At 42.1% G+C, this 16,742-nt stretch overlaps 1 protein-coding gene across 11 annotated transcripts in view; it reads left to right on the top strand.

Moving 5' to 3' along the window:
• vav2 (vav guanine nucleotide exchange factor 2) overlaps nt 1-16,742 on the top strand; it is a 116,765-nt gene that overhangs the window by 29,264 nt on the left and 70,759 nt on the right. For all 11 annotated transcript variants that reach the window (XM_088281037.1, XM_088281040.1, XM_088281042.1 and 8 more), the window contains exon 2: nt 6,438-6,554. In XM_088281037.1, the coding sequence (XP_088137163.1) occupies nt 6,438-6,554 (117 nt within the window). The remainder of the gene's footprint in view (nt 1-6,437; nt 6,555-16,742) is intronic.

Here is a 16,742-nt window from a genome sequence, read left to right as displayed (position 1 = left end):
GAGAGAGATATCTTCCTTCCTTCCTTAGGCGTGCTGTTTCAGACCACCAATAAAGTTTATTCAAATGGCAGGCGTTCGCTCTGACTTCAGATGCAGCGGTTGCGTTGCATTCCTTGATTGTTGTGGCTTTATGTTAATCATAATTGTCAGGGATGATGGTTGGCTAAGTGCGGGGCGGTAGACCACATGCTTGCTTCTCGTCTTCACTTTCAACATCATTTTGTTTCTCCGGCAAGTGGCTCAGAGGCAGCAGTGCTTCTGTCTTTCAAGTATCACAGCGGATGGGAAGTAATGTGGAAATTAGAAGTTGCTCGCTCGATGTTAGCCTGCAAGTGCAGCATCTCTTCCTCGTCTAGTTCCGAGTGTGGTGTGGTGCGGTGCATGCATTTTACTTTAATTTTTGCTTTTTTTAAGGTGCTATTGTTTAGGCTTATTCCTAATGGAACCAGAATTGAATACATTTCCCTACTCTGATTTTTTTTTTTTTTAATGAGTTTTACTTGTTATTATTATTATAGAAATGACGAATCTTGCTCACAGTTTTGTCAGTTGAACAGAGGTGTGTAGATATATTTATTTATTTATTTCTATCAACTGTATACGTAATGATTGAATGTTCATCCGAGCTGTGGGTGTGATGATTAAAGTGGGCCCCAGTGCACGTTGGGTAATTAATCGTCTGCCCTCCCTGTTAATAGCATTAGTCACCTTGGAGATAATCACAGCCATCAAGAGCGCACAGCTGCATCCTCATGTGTACCTAATAGCTCCTTAAAACAAAAGTGAGGCCAACAACTTGTGCTAATAATGTGCTCCTTGGTGCTCTTTTCATTTGTGATTTGGAGCCGTTTTTTTTTTCTTTTCTTTTTGCTTATAATAAAGAGCTAAGTGGGGGTGTTAGGAATAGTTGTAACGAGTCAAATAAATATTGATTATTTGTTACAACCGCTCCCCTCTAAATCCTTAATGACATTTGTGTAGGGTAATCCCCAAGACGCCGATTGGACGAGTCGTCGGTTGAAACGGCAACTCATACTTGAGCCCTCGAATCATGTGCGTGTCGCCACGCTCTGCCCACTTGAGATCTTTGTCACTGTAATGTCTCGCACGCATTTCTGATGCTGAAGGATTTATGTCGAGAAAAGTGAGAGGTAACGTTTCACACGGGGTGGGGGTGGGTGGGGATGCCGAGTTTCAGCAGGAAGGTAAAAAAAGATGAATGCAGTCTTCCATTCTGTTGTCTGATGCCGTAAATTACCTGGTCATTGATTCGAGGCTGTCTCAGTGGACCTTCCCACATTCGTCAAGCCACCGGTGTAGTACAGGCCCGCGTGGAAATGCGTAGCTCACTTTATTGGCGGATCTCTGCGGCACAGCCTGTTGCTTAGATACACTGATTCGGATGGTAGCGAGCGCGCATGCAGAGCAGCTTGTGTCGGAGCCGTGTTATGGCCTTAAATCATTTGCAAAACGGTTTGGATCACCTCCATGAACGAAGAACGATTTATTGCCAAGGAATGGCTCAGCAGACCACACGCCTCTTTTCAACTCTAGAGACGACAAAAGATTTGCCTTTCTTGGCAAGGTGGGAACAAAAAAAATGTGTTCGATTGTGACGATGAAACAAATTCATGGCAAATTCACACTTATATCGCTACAAAGACGAGAGTAGCAACTTGTCAACTCGTTTTTCGCTTGCAATCATTTTGGCGATCGTGACTATTATCGTGACTTTCTCGAGACCAGTTTTCAAGGCCTATTTTTGCAGAGAAGGCTTGGCAAATTCAAAATCGTACCTGCCTCAGGGGCGATGGATTTAGATGTTCTGCTGCAGAAAATAGTATTGGATATTTCCGTTTTTACCATTGCTGTGAACTTGCTTTTCCTTTTTTTGTGGTCCTTTGCATTATTTAAAATGTAATTGCACAGCCAAAGTCAGGAGTCTTCATCAGGATGTGGTCGATTTTGAGGGTAGTAATTAATTAGATCTAAATGATCAGTTTCAACCCTTGTCTCAGCACTAATGGCGGCCATTTAAATGCATCGCTCATACTGAAAACGCAAACCTGCTCTTCTGCAACTGTTCTCAAACAAAATCTGATTTTTTTGGACCACAGTCATTTTTTTTTTTTCTTTTTTTTACCAAAGTGAGAAGCGAATTGTATCTTCAAGACGTATTGCGTCACTAATTTTTTCCTTCGCAGGAAGTTTTTTTTTTTAATTTTAGCTGCAGGGTCACTGTTTTGACAAATGACCTACAATGCGTCTTTGACGTGCCTTATCTGCATTCAATGTACGTTTTTGAGAGCGACTTGCGGAAAGGTGAAAGTGGACCTAATTCAATAATGTAGTGGTCAACACCTTGGGAGTCTATCCTCTCAGTTGACTTATCGTCTTTTGTAATGGAGATTAACCTCACTAAAAACCATGCAAGTGGCCTATTTAACGGCCATATTTGAACGCAAGCCACGTGGACCTCACTAATGAGGCAGTTGCGCTTTGTCTGCTCAGCTGCTGGTTGTACAAGATTTAAAACGGTGGTCAATTCTCGGACGCTTACAGGCTTTTAGGACTAATAGGATAAGATTAACACATTTGCATGCTTTGAGATGAATTATTCATGCATCATCTCCTCTAGTTTGCCAGAGCAGGATCTTTCTCTTTACTGACTTCAAGATCCGGGTGACCTGGAAGCAGGTTGACCACCAGCTCACCCGCAACTCTCATGTGCCGTATCAAAAATTGATGGACGATTGGCTTGAAGAGTCAGTTAAGGTTGTTGAGTCATTTCCAGACAGGCATCAGTCTCTTTCCAGCGTCCGGTCGGCTGAGTATTTGATCATCTCAGTGACTCGGCTCAGTCGGCTGGTTAAGCTCTCCTCAAACAGACTTGTGGCACAATCCATCACACCATTGGGAGTAAACTGTGTGTTTTTATTTTGTGTGTGTCAGTTTGAGGATAAACTGAAAGATTTTTTGCAGCGCTTGTCCCAGACTGGTTCTTTTTTTTCTTCTGCAGCATTCTCTGTGTTGTGGTATGAGGTGTTGTCATGCATGTGGCTGACTGGCGCTTGTCCTCAGAGATGTGAAAGCAGCGAGTTTGAATGAAATCTGAGAGTTTGGTGTTATATTTATTTCTTCAGTTTTTGTTAGCAGTGTCACATGGAGCAAGATTCCTTTCCTTGATGTTGGCTTCCATGGCAACATTCTTCCTTCTGTTTGCACGTGCATTGCAAGATTTCACGAGATTCAAACAAAGCCGTGTACTTCTGTTCTATTGTTTGCTTTGCTATGAGGGATTCCATCTCGGCATATTGGCAGCTGATCTACGCCGGACAATTTGTTCCAATTTGTTGACTGTTCCACTGGTTTCTGGCTCCCGGGTTTCCAGTGTACGAGCAGCTTTGGCATCTTCTGCTAGTGATCCATCGGGTTCTTTGGCGCTTCCAAACAAAGAATTCCTTCTATTCCATTTTCATCCCTGTGAACCACACCACTTCTTTATCAAGAACTCCAAATTAGCTCTGTTGCTTCTGTTGATCATGTGACACCTTTCCAAAAAAAGAAAACCACAGTCTCTCATTTCCCTTTGGATTCAGCATAGCTTGGAAACAGGTGAAAAGAAGCCACAAAACCAGTTAATAATCTAAGAGCCAAAAAAAAGAATAAAACACCTGCTCGCTTTTCTAATTTGCAATCGAATTTTATTGTAACACGCCACATTGTAAAACCACGAATGGGGGTTTTACAATGTGGCTCGATACCAAAAAGTGCTCGGTACGGAATTAATGGACTCAATTTATTTAGTATTGCAGCAGTGATCCAATCTGTAGTTTAGAAGCCTGAAAATTCTCCACTGATTTTTATACTCTCTCAAAAGCAGTTTCAACTTCTTTTCCAATATATTTTACCTACTCGCTTGGCCACGGATCAGTTGGCTATGCTTGTTTGGCGCCGTAGGCTTTCCAGGACAAAAGTCTGCCTTAGTCGTGGCAGGGAAAAGAGAGGAATGGTCGTCGGTAATTAAACTCAGTTCATGACAAGTCATACCGGCGCACAAAGTGATGTATGCTTTGTTACCACAGCAACCCATTCAGATTACCTTTCTAGTCTACATCAATATTATCTGACATTTTGGAAGCAAAAAAAAGTCAGGCAGTAGAACCTCTGCATCCAATTTAAGTGACAAAACAAATTTGCCTGCAGGATTAATAAACTAGATTTTTTTTCAGGACTGTTCCAAGTCTATTCATTTTGATGTTAAGTAATTCCCCACATTATTGTTTTTTCAATACATTAAAAACAATGTTTACTAAATAATCCTGCATACTGCTAATTTGCATAATTGAATTCTGACTGATTGTACAGGATTTACCTTGTGCAAAAATATAGTAAAAGCCACAGATATGCTTTTTAACCATTTTCTGTATACGTGAAGTTACAAAAATTCCGTTGGACCAAAGCTGCCGGTTTCAAACAGTTTTGTCGTCGTGATGCACTCACAACAATGACGGATATTTGTGCCTGTGCCACAAAGTGTTGCTGGGCACAGAGAGGTAAATCCTGACGGATTGTGCTGAACGCAGCTTTAGCCTAAGGAGATGACCGCTGCCTATTTATTCCCAGATGCGCCCTCACTCCACACGCCACTAGAAATATTGTATTTCTCCCCCCCCAGTAAGATCATAGTAATTCTGCCCCGTGCGTTCCTGCTCTCTTATCTCTAAACATACATTAGAATGTCAGACACATCATTCTCCGCCCTCCGGTCTCCAAACCACTCCAGCAAATGTTGCCCATTCATATACGGACTGGCAAAAATACCCCCGCCGCCCGTCCCCCACTGCAGGTGAGGATTCACAGACTGGATAACCTTTGCCACTGAATCGCAAATGTCAGTTCTGTAGCAAACCAATCACATTTCCTTACAGCGGGGTTGGGCGGGCCTCTAGTGGTGTCCTCACCCATGACACTGGGACTGAGCAGATGTGCACACTTGAATGAGAATGAGTCAGCGAGGCTCTCAGGTGTGGCCAGAAGAGACCCACTGAAATAGCGCAAAATCCGGGGAACAGTATTAGATATCCTCTCAGATGAACGCCGCCCTTTTAGCTGAGATGTAACGGAATTACGGTTGGTTATGTTTTGCAGTTCAAACTATGAAAGCTAATTAGTTGAGCAGGCTGACACATAAAATGTCTCACTTGGTCAACTGGAGCAACAGGAAGCACTGCATCTCATTAATCTGCAGCCAGGTTTAAATGAGAACATTGTGTATTTTTCAACGCTTGAAGAGAATAGATGCTCTGGTGCATACTTGATTACATGCAGTGGTTGCCGTCTTAAAAGCATGCGGGCATAAACCCAGCGTGAGGTGTGATGACCGAAGCCGCTGGTCGTTTCACTCATTGAGTCAAAGTGGACATTTCAGGGAAGTGTTTAAAACTTTCTGTTGAGTCTAAAAAGAAGGATGATTTAATACGATCATAAAAAGCCGGCACTAAATTGCGTCTTCACTATGTGTTGAATAAACTGTTGGTGGACGTGATCATTTAAAATTGGAATTGTGTCAAATTGAAAGTTACCAATCTAATTACGGATTCATGAGGCCCACACAATCACAACGAGGATTTTGCTCACGAGGTCGCGTTGATGATTTTCACCCTGAAAAATGTTGGAGAGCGACGCAAGCGCAAAATGAACTTTCAAGTGATGGAACTGGAAGTGTTAGCGGAAGAGGAAATCAAGTATTGAGATAGCCAGCGACTGTATAAAACACGTGCTGCGTGCGTGAAATTTGATGTATTTTTCCATTCTGCGTTAAATTGTTTAAAACTTGGACAGCGCATGTACATAGCTGAAATGAATCAATGAATCAGACAAGGACAGTTAAGCCTGTCACGATAATTAACAAATTTTGACTCATTTTTTTTTTTCAGACTCGATAACTGTTCATTTTCATGCGTATTTGGTTACATACGTCATCAACATTCAGTCGCGCTGCTTCGTTCCTTCTCCAGTCCGTCACCTTGCTTGCAGCTGTGTGCAAGTTGGCGCTAACTCACAAACGTACACATGGAACGGCTTTTGAAGACCTCAAATCTCAGTTTGGTTCGCATTTGTCCCGTCAGTTCATAGGCAGACTCAACTCTTGTCCTCATTTATTATTGAGGCAAAGCGCTAGCAGCAGTAGGCAGTAGCGCTAATGCTAGCTGGCGCAACCATGCGCTTTGGCTAACAGCTACGCACTATAATGGAATTTCAAACTTATGGTCCTGTAAGTTTGAATGTGCAACCAATGTCTTGGTCCAACAAGGCACCAGTGATGAGTTTTTTTTTCCACTATGTGAAGGTTAATTTTAATAAATTTATCATGTTTTGTAAATAAGTATTTAGCTGAATGCTTAACATTTGTCTACATTCTCTGTCTTTTATAGTTCCTGTGTTTGAAGAACATCCGGACATTCCTCAAGATCTGCCATGACAAATTTGGCCTGCGGAACAGTGAGCTGTTTGACCCTTTTGACCTCTTTGATGTCAGAGACTTTGGCAAGGTGAGTGCATTTTTTACTGTCTAGACATGCCAGGACAGAACTATTTTGCTGTTCTAACCAAAGCAACGTGATGCTGCTTGTGTCTGTCATTCAGTCGTTGATGAATCGGTGATTCTGATTGCTGCCTTGGAATTGCAATATCGCTACGATTTATTGAGATACAGGACTGTATGTCGTCAAAGAAAATATTGGCATGGTTTGAACGAACCTTTATGTGAGTTGTGCGTTAAAACAATTGTATGAAGCGTATGCGACAGTTGACATGCATCACCTTAGATCTATTGTACATATCTGGAGATGTGTGTTTTTTTTTAGTTTATCGTTCAAAGACAGAAGGTATGTAATAGTCATAGGTAACGTCTCGTCGATGCTTTGGCGTCTCTTCTGGATTGCAATCTTTAAAGATAACATGGACAGTTGTTTGGACCATTGACATGAGAAAACGGACAAAACCTGAACAAACATGTTTGATGGTCTCATATTTCACAAATGGATTTCAAACAAAACTAGTGAATACGTCCCTGGGTAATGGCTCGATATTTGACTCACTTTTGATTTCCCAATGCCTTAAATGTGTGTCTGAAGACATTACGCGTTCTTTTTTTAGTGAGTATATTCTTCCAGTTGAAGCCAAAGAGATGTCACTGAATTGATTTTGATGGCTGATCATTGTCTCTTCTGTTCAATGAGAGTTAATTCAGTCTCTTGTCTGATGTCTGAAGAATTCCACTGCAGTAGAAATTTGGATTCCAGTTGTCGGATTACTGTTCAGATGTGCCATTTCCATAAACTGTATCTGATTACATCATGATTAATTACGAGTGCAAACCTGTTATCTGTGCTTTTCAGTGACTTGTCTAATGTAATGCAACGTTTCCGTTCTGGCTTGAAGGAAAGCCGGATAAATAAACTGAGAGAGAAGGAAAAAGTAGACAAGGACTCTTGGCAGTTTGTAGATAAACCGCAAGACGATGTTTGAGAGTCAATGAGCTTGCAGTGAATGGTATTAAAATCAAACAGCAGTCAGAATCAATCACAAAGACCCTCCATATGCCAATTTGGAAATTGCTTTTGTATGCTCGCACTGGTGGTGGGCTTGTCCCACCATTGATTTTTCATTAAGTCCAAGCATCGCATTAAAATATATTGAACTGAGTAGAGCCCTAATAATGTGTCATACATTTAAATTGAGGAAATGGCTCTGAAAGAATGTTAAAATGAGGCTGTTTTCTTCTGTGAGAATCTCTTTGGGTCATCCTCTTCAATGGAAAGACAGAAGTACTGAAAGAAATGCACTCCATCATTCTCCATTTTAAACCTACATGCTCAAAAGTTGAACTGTTTCTTTGATTAAGGAACGCGACATTGCAATTTTCTTAGCAAAAAGAAATATGAAAGCTGTATTTGAAGATTTATTTAAAAAAATAAAATAACCGTCATACATCTATCAGACAATTGATTATGCCGGTATCTTCCAAAACCGACATATGCTTCTTTATTTGTTTAATTTGCCACCCGACAACATAACGCTTTTCTATCCTGACCCGGAATGAAGTTATGCAAACAGGACTGTGGCGAAAAGACACAAGGGAGATGGCTTTATAGTAGAATCCGCTCTGAACATTAATCAGTGGCTGTTCACTGTTTAATACTTCAACAGTCGTTGCTGTGGGCCTCAGAGTTCACGTCCCCTGGCCTCCAATCATCACCTTTTGCTCTAATGATCACTTCAACTTCCTGCATCTGTGAAAAAAAATGTAATTGCCACTTGCAGTGGAAAGGAATTGCAGCCTTCTAAAAAAAAACAAAAAAACCCCTTTACATTTGCAGTCTACGGCACCGACATCATCAACTACTTCCATGTAGTCATAAATAGTGGATGGGATCACCTTCCTACTTTTTCTGCATCCTAACCCATCCTCCATCATTACAAATTCATTATGACATCATTAAACCAATGAAATGCAGCGCATTACAGTGGACCCCAGAGAACATTTTTATTTAAACACCCCCTTTCATCCAAACCCAGCCGCCTCGTTTCCGTTCTCCCAACCTTTTTTAATTAGCCACCGAAGGAACATTGCTGTCATTTAAATGAACACGGCAATCAGTTTATTTGGCTGTTGCCATGATTAGCATAATTAGCCTGCACCTGTTAGCCATCTATCAACAGTTTGGTAATTTTCTCGTGTAACCAGAGAGCAGAGCACGGTAACTTTCTGTCGAATTTGCCTTCTTCATTGGGGACTGCGATTTTTTTTTATATATTTATTTATTTTTTTGAAATGCAGACCGATTCGAATTTAAAACACCGTTGGGACTTAATTGTGAAAGGCCATTCAAGTGCTTACTGACGCAGTAGAACATTGCCAAGGTGAACATTTAATACACTCCAGTGAAATGTTAAAACTTCATTTGAAGGTCAGTTTCTTCCATATCCACATTAGGATGTGGGAAATATTCGAATTGGTTTATTCTCACCAAATAACAGTGAATTTGTCGCTTCTCTCTTTTTTCAGTCTCACCTCTCGCATTTGTCTCTTCTTCATCATCACTCTCCACCACTCCCCACTCATTAATCTCACACCCACTCTGAGTGAGGGACTGTCGGGATAAGACTAAGCGAGCGGCGGGGAAGCCACCACTGTGTCAGGACAGTGTGATTGCCATTGGTCGGAGATGTTTGATTACCCTCTCTGCTGCTCTTAATCGTTTTCAAACTGAACTCTGCTCCTTTCATTTCCGTTCTGTTTGGTGTGGATAAAAAAAAAAAAAAAAGGCTGGTCACGGACATGGACATAGTCAGGCTTCCTGTAGGATGCAAATCCTGGGCAGATGTGCGCACTAGTAATTACAGAGTAAATTATTATTATTATTATTTTTATTTTTTTTGAGGGGGGGTAGGATAATGATACTGAATGAACCAAAAATGACAAAGTATTACCTCTCAAGTGACACTCTCATGCAATGTGGAGGTAAAATGTTCTTTCAACAATGCTACACTACTTGCTATGTATCTATATTAGGAGTGTCCAATAAAAATAAATAACTGGAGGCATAACAGTGATTTGTGTCTGTCAGTCTGATAGAGTACAGTTAAAGCCATGCATGGAGGCTACTGGGTCAAACGGCACCATTAGTGACCACATCCTCATCAAACATTCTGTTGTTGCCATTGTGACTGACCTCAGTGATTTTATTTATTTATTTATTTATTTTTTGTTCTTTGTTTGCCATGAAGGCTATTTTTTTCTGTATGTGTATGTGTCCAACTTTAGGTTTGTTTCCTACAGCCGGGAAGAATAGAGGAGGTTAGTATTAGCCGAAGAGAAACATGAAATATTGGATGAGCTCAATTATACAAACGGCTTTTTTAAATATTGATTTTGGCTAAGCGAACCATACTTTGGATTGTAGTATGAGTTTGTAGAAGCCCTACACACACAATTGAACTGATCTGTAACATCAGCGCTAACATGAGATGAGTCTTTTGCAGGAATGCCCACCAATATTTAACACCAATAGAGTGGAAAAACATCCTGTGGTCAGCTTGACACAATGGCACTACTCTTAATACAAGCTAATGAACCCACAAGATTTTGAAGTTGGTATTTTACAGAGCTGGGCACTTGACCCTTTTTTGCCAGTCAGTCCCCCGCCCTCCGGCCGCGATCTTGGTCGGTTCCAGCCTCGACCCTCCGGCCTTATTCATAAAAATACTTGATTATGATGAGGTTATGGTCCGCGAACGGCACTTTGAGAATCACTGCTTTATGCGGCAAACTAGTTGAGGCTGAGACAACATTTGCCTGTTAGTTCCAGCCAAGTAGTGCAGTCCACTTTGTCTCAAATTGGTCAAGACACGGCTAATCAACAGTCAGTTCTGCACAATTGACCCATCGGCTGTTTCTTAAGAGATGATTAATCATTTATGCCTTTCCCAAGAGGTAATGCAGGAATTCTTTCAATGTGGCGACAGTACTTTTGCTCCACCAGTAGCACTGCGGCGGCTATCTCATCAGTGCAACTAAATCTTCATTAGCAACTGTGAAAACACCGCCTTCTACCTCCACCAGACACTTTAGTGTCTGCTTCCTCTGCCCTCTTACCTCGCTCCCTGTCTATCAGGACCCCCAACTGCAAGTTCTCCCTCGACTGGATCAATAATTCATTCCAAATGCCACAGTACTGATGATAATTCATTTGACATGAATTATAAATGGGTACTTCCTCTCCCGTGTGTGCTTATACCCCCTGTCATCCGCATCTCCCATGACCTCATTATCCTTACAGCTTGTGACTGCGATTGATGTAGATACAGGTGGTTGCGGAGCCATCGGGTGTTGTCGTCAAACGGTCTGTCTCAGATTAGGTTGAAAGCTGGTTTGGGAGTAAGGTGGTCATGCATTCATTGTTGCAGAGTTGAGATTTGGTCAGATGACAGAGGGTGGCTCGTGTTTCGAGACCTTGGCGGTCCTTATCATGCCCCCCATTTTCTAATCGTTACCACAGCAGCTCCACTTGCCAATCAGCGGCCGCCAAAATACCCCACCAAGGTCCTATCGCTCCTCTATTGGAACTCCGCATGAACAACATTTAACAAGAGTCTATGGCTAAAAATATTTGCGTTCCAGACAAGATTAAAAAAAAAAAATCAAACTCCATTATTTCCTATAAACAGGAAGTTGGTGGTTACTGGAATAAGGTTGTCTTTACACCACTGTAGACCCAAGTGAGGGAGGGCATCATGAAGAAGAAGCCCCTGAGAGTCAGCTGAGTGAGCTCTCATTATTTCCATAAAGGCGAGGAATCTTAGGTGGAGATGTGATGGAATGGTACATTCTCAAAAGAATCAATTGCATGAAAAAAAAAGAGATGACAAAGAGAGAAATGGCAAAAACCATTTTTTTCCGCAAGCCCTCGTGCATCATAAGCAGGCATTTCAAGGTGGATAATGCACTCTTGTTGGAATACCCAAGCCCATTTGCGTCTAAAATGTAAAATGCCCCCAGTCAGCAATTTGTTCACACTAAGCTGCGTCTCACCGGCATGATGAAGATACAACTGAAAAATATTTTTTTATGGGAAGAATAAGCTGCTTTTCCAACACAATGATTAAATCATGTGCTACCAAATGGCACAGTGTGTCATGTCAACAGATTCTCTGTTGACAAGAAAGCTGGCATTCAATCATCAAAAGGAAAACAAACAAAAAAAAACAGAGAAGTTGTGTTCTGGTATTTTATGTTGATCTGTTTTTGTGCTCTGAGGGAGTAAGCGAATTCTACGGGGAGCGGCTTGAGCCTATCCCAGTTGACAAAATTTTGTTTCCATCATAAGCCTTGTTTCCTTCTTCAAAGTCTTGTTTCCTACATACCTATAGTGTCACCTCAAATATATCATTTACAATTTTACGGGAATGCACAACTGTTACCGGCCAGGCTCTTAAAAAAATAGAATGGCTTGCTGGACATATTTTGAGCAACGTTTGCTGGATTTACCTTATCGTCATTGCAACACTTTTGAAAACTCTGATATTGACGGACTGCTCTTGGCAAGAGTCTTCAACCCACTTGACTTCTCTGTTTTCTATTATTCACTCTCTTCCTCATCTGCCAGACTGCCAAACCACAAAGCTTTGATCGCTCATCCTTTCCGACGTCACTTTTCTTTTGATTGTTTGGTGGAAACAAGGGTGAGCACCCTGGCCTGATCGCCAGTCAATCATATTTCTGACACATCTGCCTCTTTTGCAAGACACCATGCCAATTCGTGCGTCACATCATCTGACATTTACTCACTTGTGCCTTCCACACAGAATGGGTATTGACGCAACTGTGGGCGCTTTTATGCTGGGATTGTACGCCACATGATCAGTGTCCGGTTTGACGAAGAAAAAAAACTAAACAATACGGCAAAACAGTAACAATTGTGGTTAATTGGGAGAAGTGAGTATGGGGTGGTCAACTTCACACTCTGGTTTTAAGATTACAGAAAACCCTTACATACATGCGACAGGCAACTGTAATAACAGTTCTGTTACTACTTTGTAAGAAAATTATGATTTTCACATTGGACTCCAATAGCGGAACAGAGTCGTTCACACTCATATCCACACCTCCAATCAATTTAGAAACTTCGACTAATCTATCGTCCATGCGTGAGAGGAAGCCGGAATATCCCGACAATCTCCACAGTCGCAGGTCGAACTGCATAATAACCCAAACTGACACCGTTTATAACCCAACCTTCTGGCTTGACTTTTCTGCTTCTCTATTTATTATATTTTTACTATCAAAGTCAATGTATCACTCTTGGATGGATGGTTCACCGTGGCTAACCCCACATCCCAAAATGATAATTCTCTCTAATTAAAATGCATTACTTTGGCAAAGTCCACACGTTTGTAGTATCACATTAAACAAAAATCACAGTGTCAGGTATCTGTGAGCAGAGAAGTGGAAATAACCACCTAAGTCAATTGGATCATTGACTGCACTGTCAGGGCTGCCATTAAATGTGTTCATCAAGAGGGACACATCCAAACACTCACGGGCATGGGCAGATGGACACACGTACCGAATATGCACTTACACACCACCTCGCTTGCAAGCCATGGGCCATAAAGTCTCGGCTGGAGTCAGTGCTCTCTGATTTCTACGAGCAAAGGGCTGTAAAATGGAAATTAGACTGAATGGATGACATGGTATCTCATTACTGAGGGCATGAGCTATAGAAAGTTGTAGTAACACTTTTGAAGCGCGATATTGACGGACTGGTTTTGCCAAGGGAATTTAGCGTACTTTGCTTTTATGCATCCACTTTAGCCACTCTCATCCGGGCTCTGGCAATGTGCCAATTTCACTTTTTTTTTCAATTGTATCTTAGACCAGGTGTGGGCAAACTATGGTCGGGGGGCCACATGCGGCCCGTTAAACATTTTAATCCGGCCCGATTAAATGAATAAACCTTGTTAATGTTTCATTTTCAAAATACTGTGGTTTTTCAAAGACATATATATTGTTGTAATGCTTTTGTTCACTTGCATTTAAAATTAAACATAATTTTTTTTCTCCGATGAGGTGAGGTTACCAAAACACTCCATCCATCTGCTCCTGGTTCGGCCCCCCGGTCAAATTTTAGAACCCATTGTGACCCACCAATCAAAAAGTTTGCCCACCCCTGTCTTAGACAATATCTGTTTAAGATAAATATGTAGCAATCAACTTGATGGAAACAGTTGGTGACGTAATTTTCGGCTTATTATTAAACTAATGGTCTCTAACTAGTGCCCTTTGAGATTGATTTTATTTTTTACGACGATGCAATTCAATTAAATCCTTTCATTTTTTTCCTGTGGAGCTTTTTGCCCGCCATACTGTAATTCAATTATCAATAAAAAGCAAGCATTCAGGATCCTTAGTGTGTTATTAACACCCCCCTGCAGTGGCCGCAAAATTAAGGTCCTCCTCCATGCTACTCATCGTTAATTTCCCTGCATGTTGCAATAAGGAACAACCCAGTTGTAGGCAGTGGAGCGAACTACCTAATGCCTGAGTAAAGTTCAAACTTTACCCACTTCAACTCCTAATTAAAATTTGCGAACATTACCTTTGAAAACTAATAAGGTATGAAAAGAGATACATTGCCACACTTGTAGTCATAATTATTTTGTAGTTTCAGCAAGGGCAAGATAACGCTGTTTACCACCACTCTAGGGGTTGAGGTATTTCTGTTTCTACTGAAACTACCACACTGATTACATTATTTGTTTCTGTTCTATATTGGAGCAGATCATTGCTGTGTTAGTGAAAAAGTGATCTTCTGACTTCCAAACAGAGTTACAGTGTAATATGATTTCAGCAGAAAAGTTGGCAAGGTCGTCTCTGTTACGTGCAGATAATGTGGTCCTGATGGGCTCGTCAAAACTGTGACATTCAGCATTTGTTGGGACGTTTCATAGCCGAGTCCGAAGATATTGGGATGAGAATAAGCGCCTCTAAATCTGAGGCCATGCTTGTCAGTCGATAACGGCTGAATTGGACCCCAAGGGTCGGGTGTGAAGCTCTACCATTGATAGAAGAGATCCCCAGTGTCCTCAGCGATGCGGTATCGGCCCGTCGTCTGGAAAAGAGAATTCAGCCAGAAGACGAAGCTGTCAATTAACAGGTTGAGCCGCTTTTCCACCAGTCCTCTGCTTCATGTGGGGACCTAAAAGACAAGAAACACAAGTCACAGAAATGAGGTTTTGTCACAGGATAACTGCGATTGACATTACTAATCGGGTGAGCAGCATCTGGAAGAGTCTACCTGTGGCGCAGGTGCTCGTTCAAAACAAGAGCGGCCAGTTGAGGAGCCTTGGGCATTTCTTTCAGACAGCCCCAACCAGAAGCAGACAAGAAGGAAGCAATCGAGGAGGTTCTGCTGGTTCTCTTTTAAAAATGTATTTCAACATATTGACAATAAAAGAAAAAAATCATGCATCATAGTTTTTAAGACTTATTAGGACATTGAAAGCACAGTGGGTCCTGTGTCTGACGATCTACTGACTCATTTTTGGGGGAGACTAGTGATGGATTGCATCTGACACTCTCTACAACCTCAGACTGAGTCGCTGTCTGTACTTGCGTGCGTGTGGGCGTGTGTGTGTGTGTGTGTATAGGCCTTACATGCTGTGCTGTCAGCCTCAGCTGCAATTTCCAGTAGAGACAGGAGAGTGCCCGTACCTGCTCATCATCCCGAAGCTCGAGTCTCGCCCTGGACAAAGCGTATACAGCAGCTCCTGCCAGAGACTGCATTATGGAGATTGGGGTGAAAGATTGACAAAGAGGGAGAGGGGGGGGGGATGGACGGAGAGACAGGCTCAATGATCGCAGCTAGTTGTCAGGGAAGGGAAATGAGTTTGTTGCCGGTGGCTCCTCTAAGGCACGAGGAGAAAAACCGGAAGAGGAGAACATATAAACAGCAATACAATCAAGGATAGGAGCACTCATTTTTTTTTTGTCAGCGTCTCTGAGAAACCTCAATAGAAACACACTACTGCCACCCAAAATAGCTTTCCGAACCGCATAGTTTTTAATATGGGTACTTTGCACCATCACGGATAAATTAGTACTGGATCGGGAAGAAAACAGATTGCTCATAAAATCATTCATTCAAATTTTATTGGGCTGCCACAACAAAATACAAACTCCAACAATGTTGCTCAAACAGTCTTCAAATTGGGAACAAAAGCAAGATGGCATCATTGTAATGACGTGAAATAGTGCAGAACACGATACCGTGTAAATCCAAAGAATGAAACCTGAAGTATCCAAAAGAAAATGACAGGAAGCTTAAAAAAGACGGTCAGACCACTTGCAGTGAAGCGGCTCTTAGCTTGGGCACATCGCGCCCTTTGTGATGAAAGAGCCCGGCTGGGAGGATAGCTCGCTAAATGCCAGACACAGCACGCCTACGCGTCCTCAGTTTCCCCACCATAGCACTTGCTACATGTGTGCTTTGTGTGTGTCTCTCTGCCTCCTTGTGCGATTTCTGTCAATGTTTACGTTCATTTCTTCTTCCCCAGTCCAGACTCACCCTCCCAGTACACGATCGAATCGCAGAAAACGCCCCATAACCCAAATCATTTGAGTAAAGCTCTGGGATTTAGAGGCAGTACTGTCGCAATACGAGACTTTGAGGTCAGACTATTACTGGATTGAAAATAACTGCTTGTGGATGTGCTCCAGTTTCCTCTCAAAAAGAGAAACATTGTTAACTTCAGCCTTGCCTCGCTCAGCAAGCGGCACCAAGCTGTGAACAACATTAACGGCCAAGTAAACTGCCCACACCTGCAGCACTGCGCCAATACGGACAGCGGAGGTTTTTTAGCCGAGCACCACACTGACACTCGGAAACACACGCACACACAGACACACACACACAGTGCATACTTTGTTAGTCTGCGAGCACACTACGGGCTTTCCTGGTACAGCATGTTTCCACCCTGACGAGAACAGTGTGGTTGTTGTGCGTGTGGTTTCACAATTGCCCAGACATACACACGCATGCATGCAGCCGGTCATCACACTGGAAAGCTTTCATTATGGAGAGAAGCAGTGATTCACGAGAGATGGCCACAGACATTCAGCAGCAGCAGTCGTTTGCTGTCCATATAAAGTCATTTTTAAAATGGGAACCGACGCA

Source organism: Idiotropiscis lumnitzeri, chromosome 18, assembly GCF_059441095.1.
Source record: "Idiotropiscis lumnitzeri isolate Australia: NSW breed Sydney's pygmy pipehorse chromosome 18, RoL_Ilum_1.0, whole genome shotgun sequence".
NCBI lineage: Eukaryota > Metazoa > Chordata > Actinopteri > Syngnathiformes > Syngnathidae > Idiotropiscis > Idiotropiscis lumnitzeri.
Note: the sequence above shows the minus strand (reverse complement) of the source record. Positions and strands in the feature narration are given on the sequence as shown.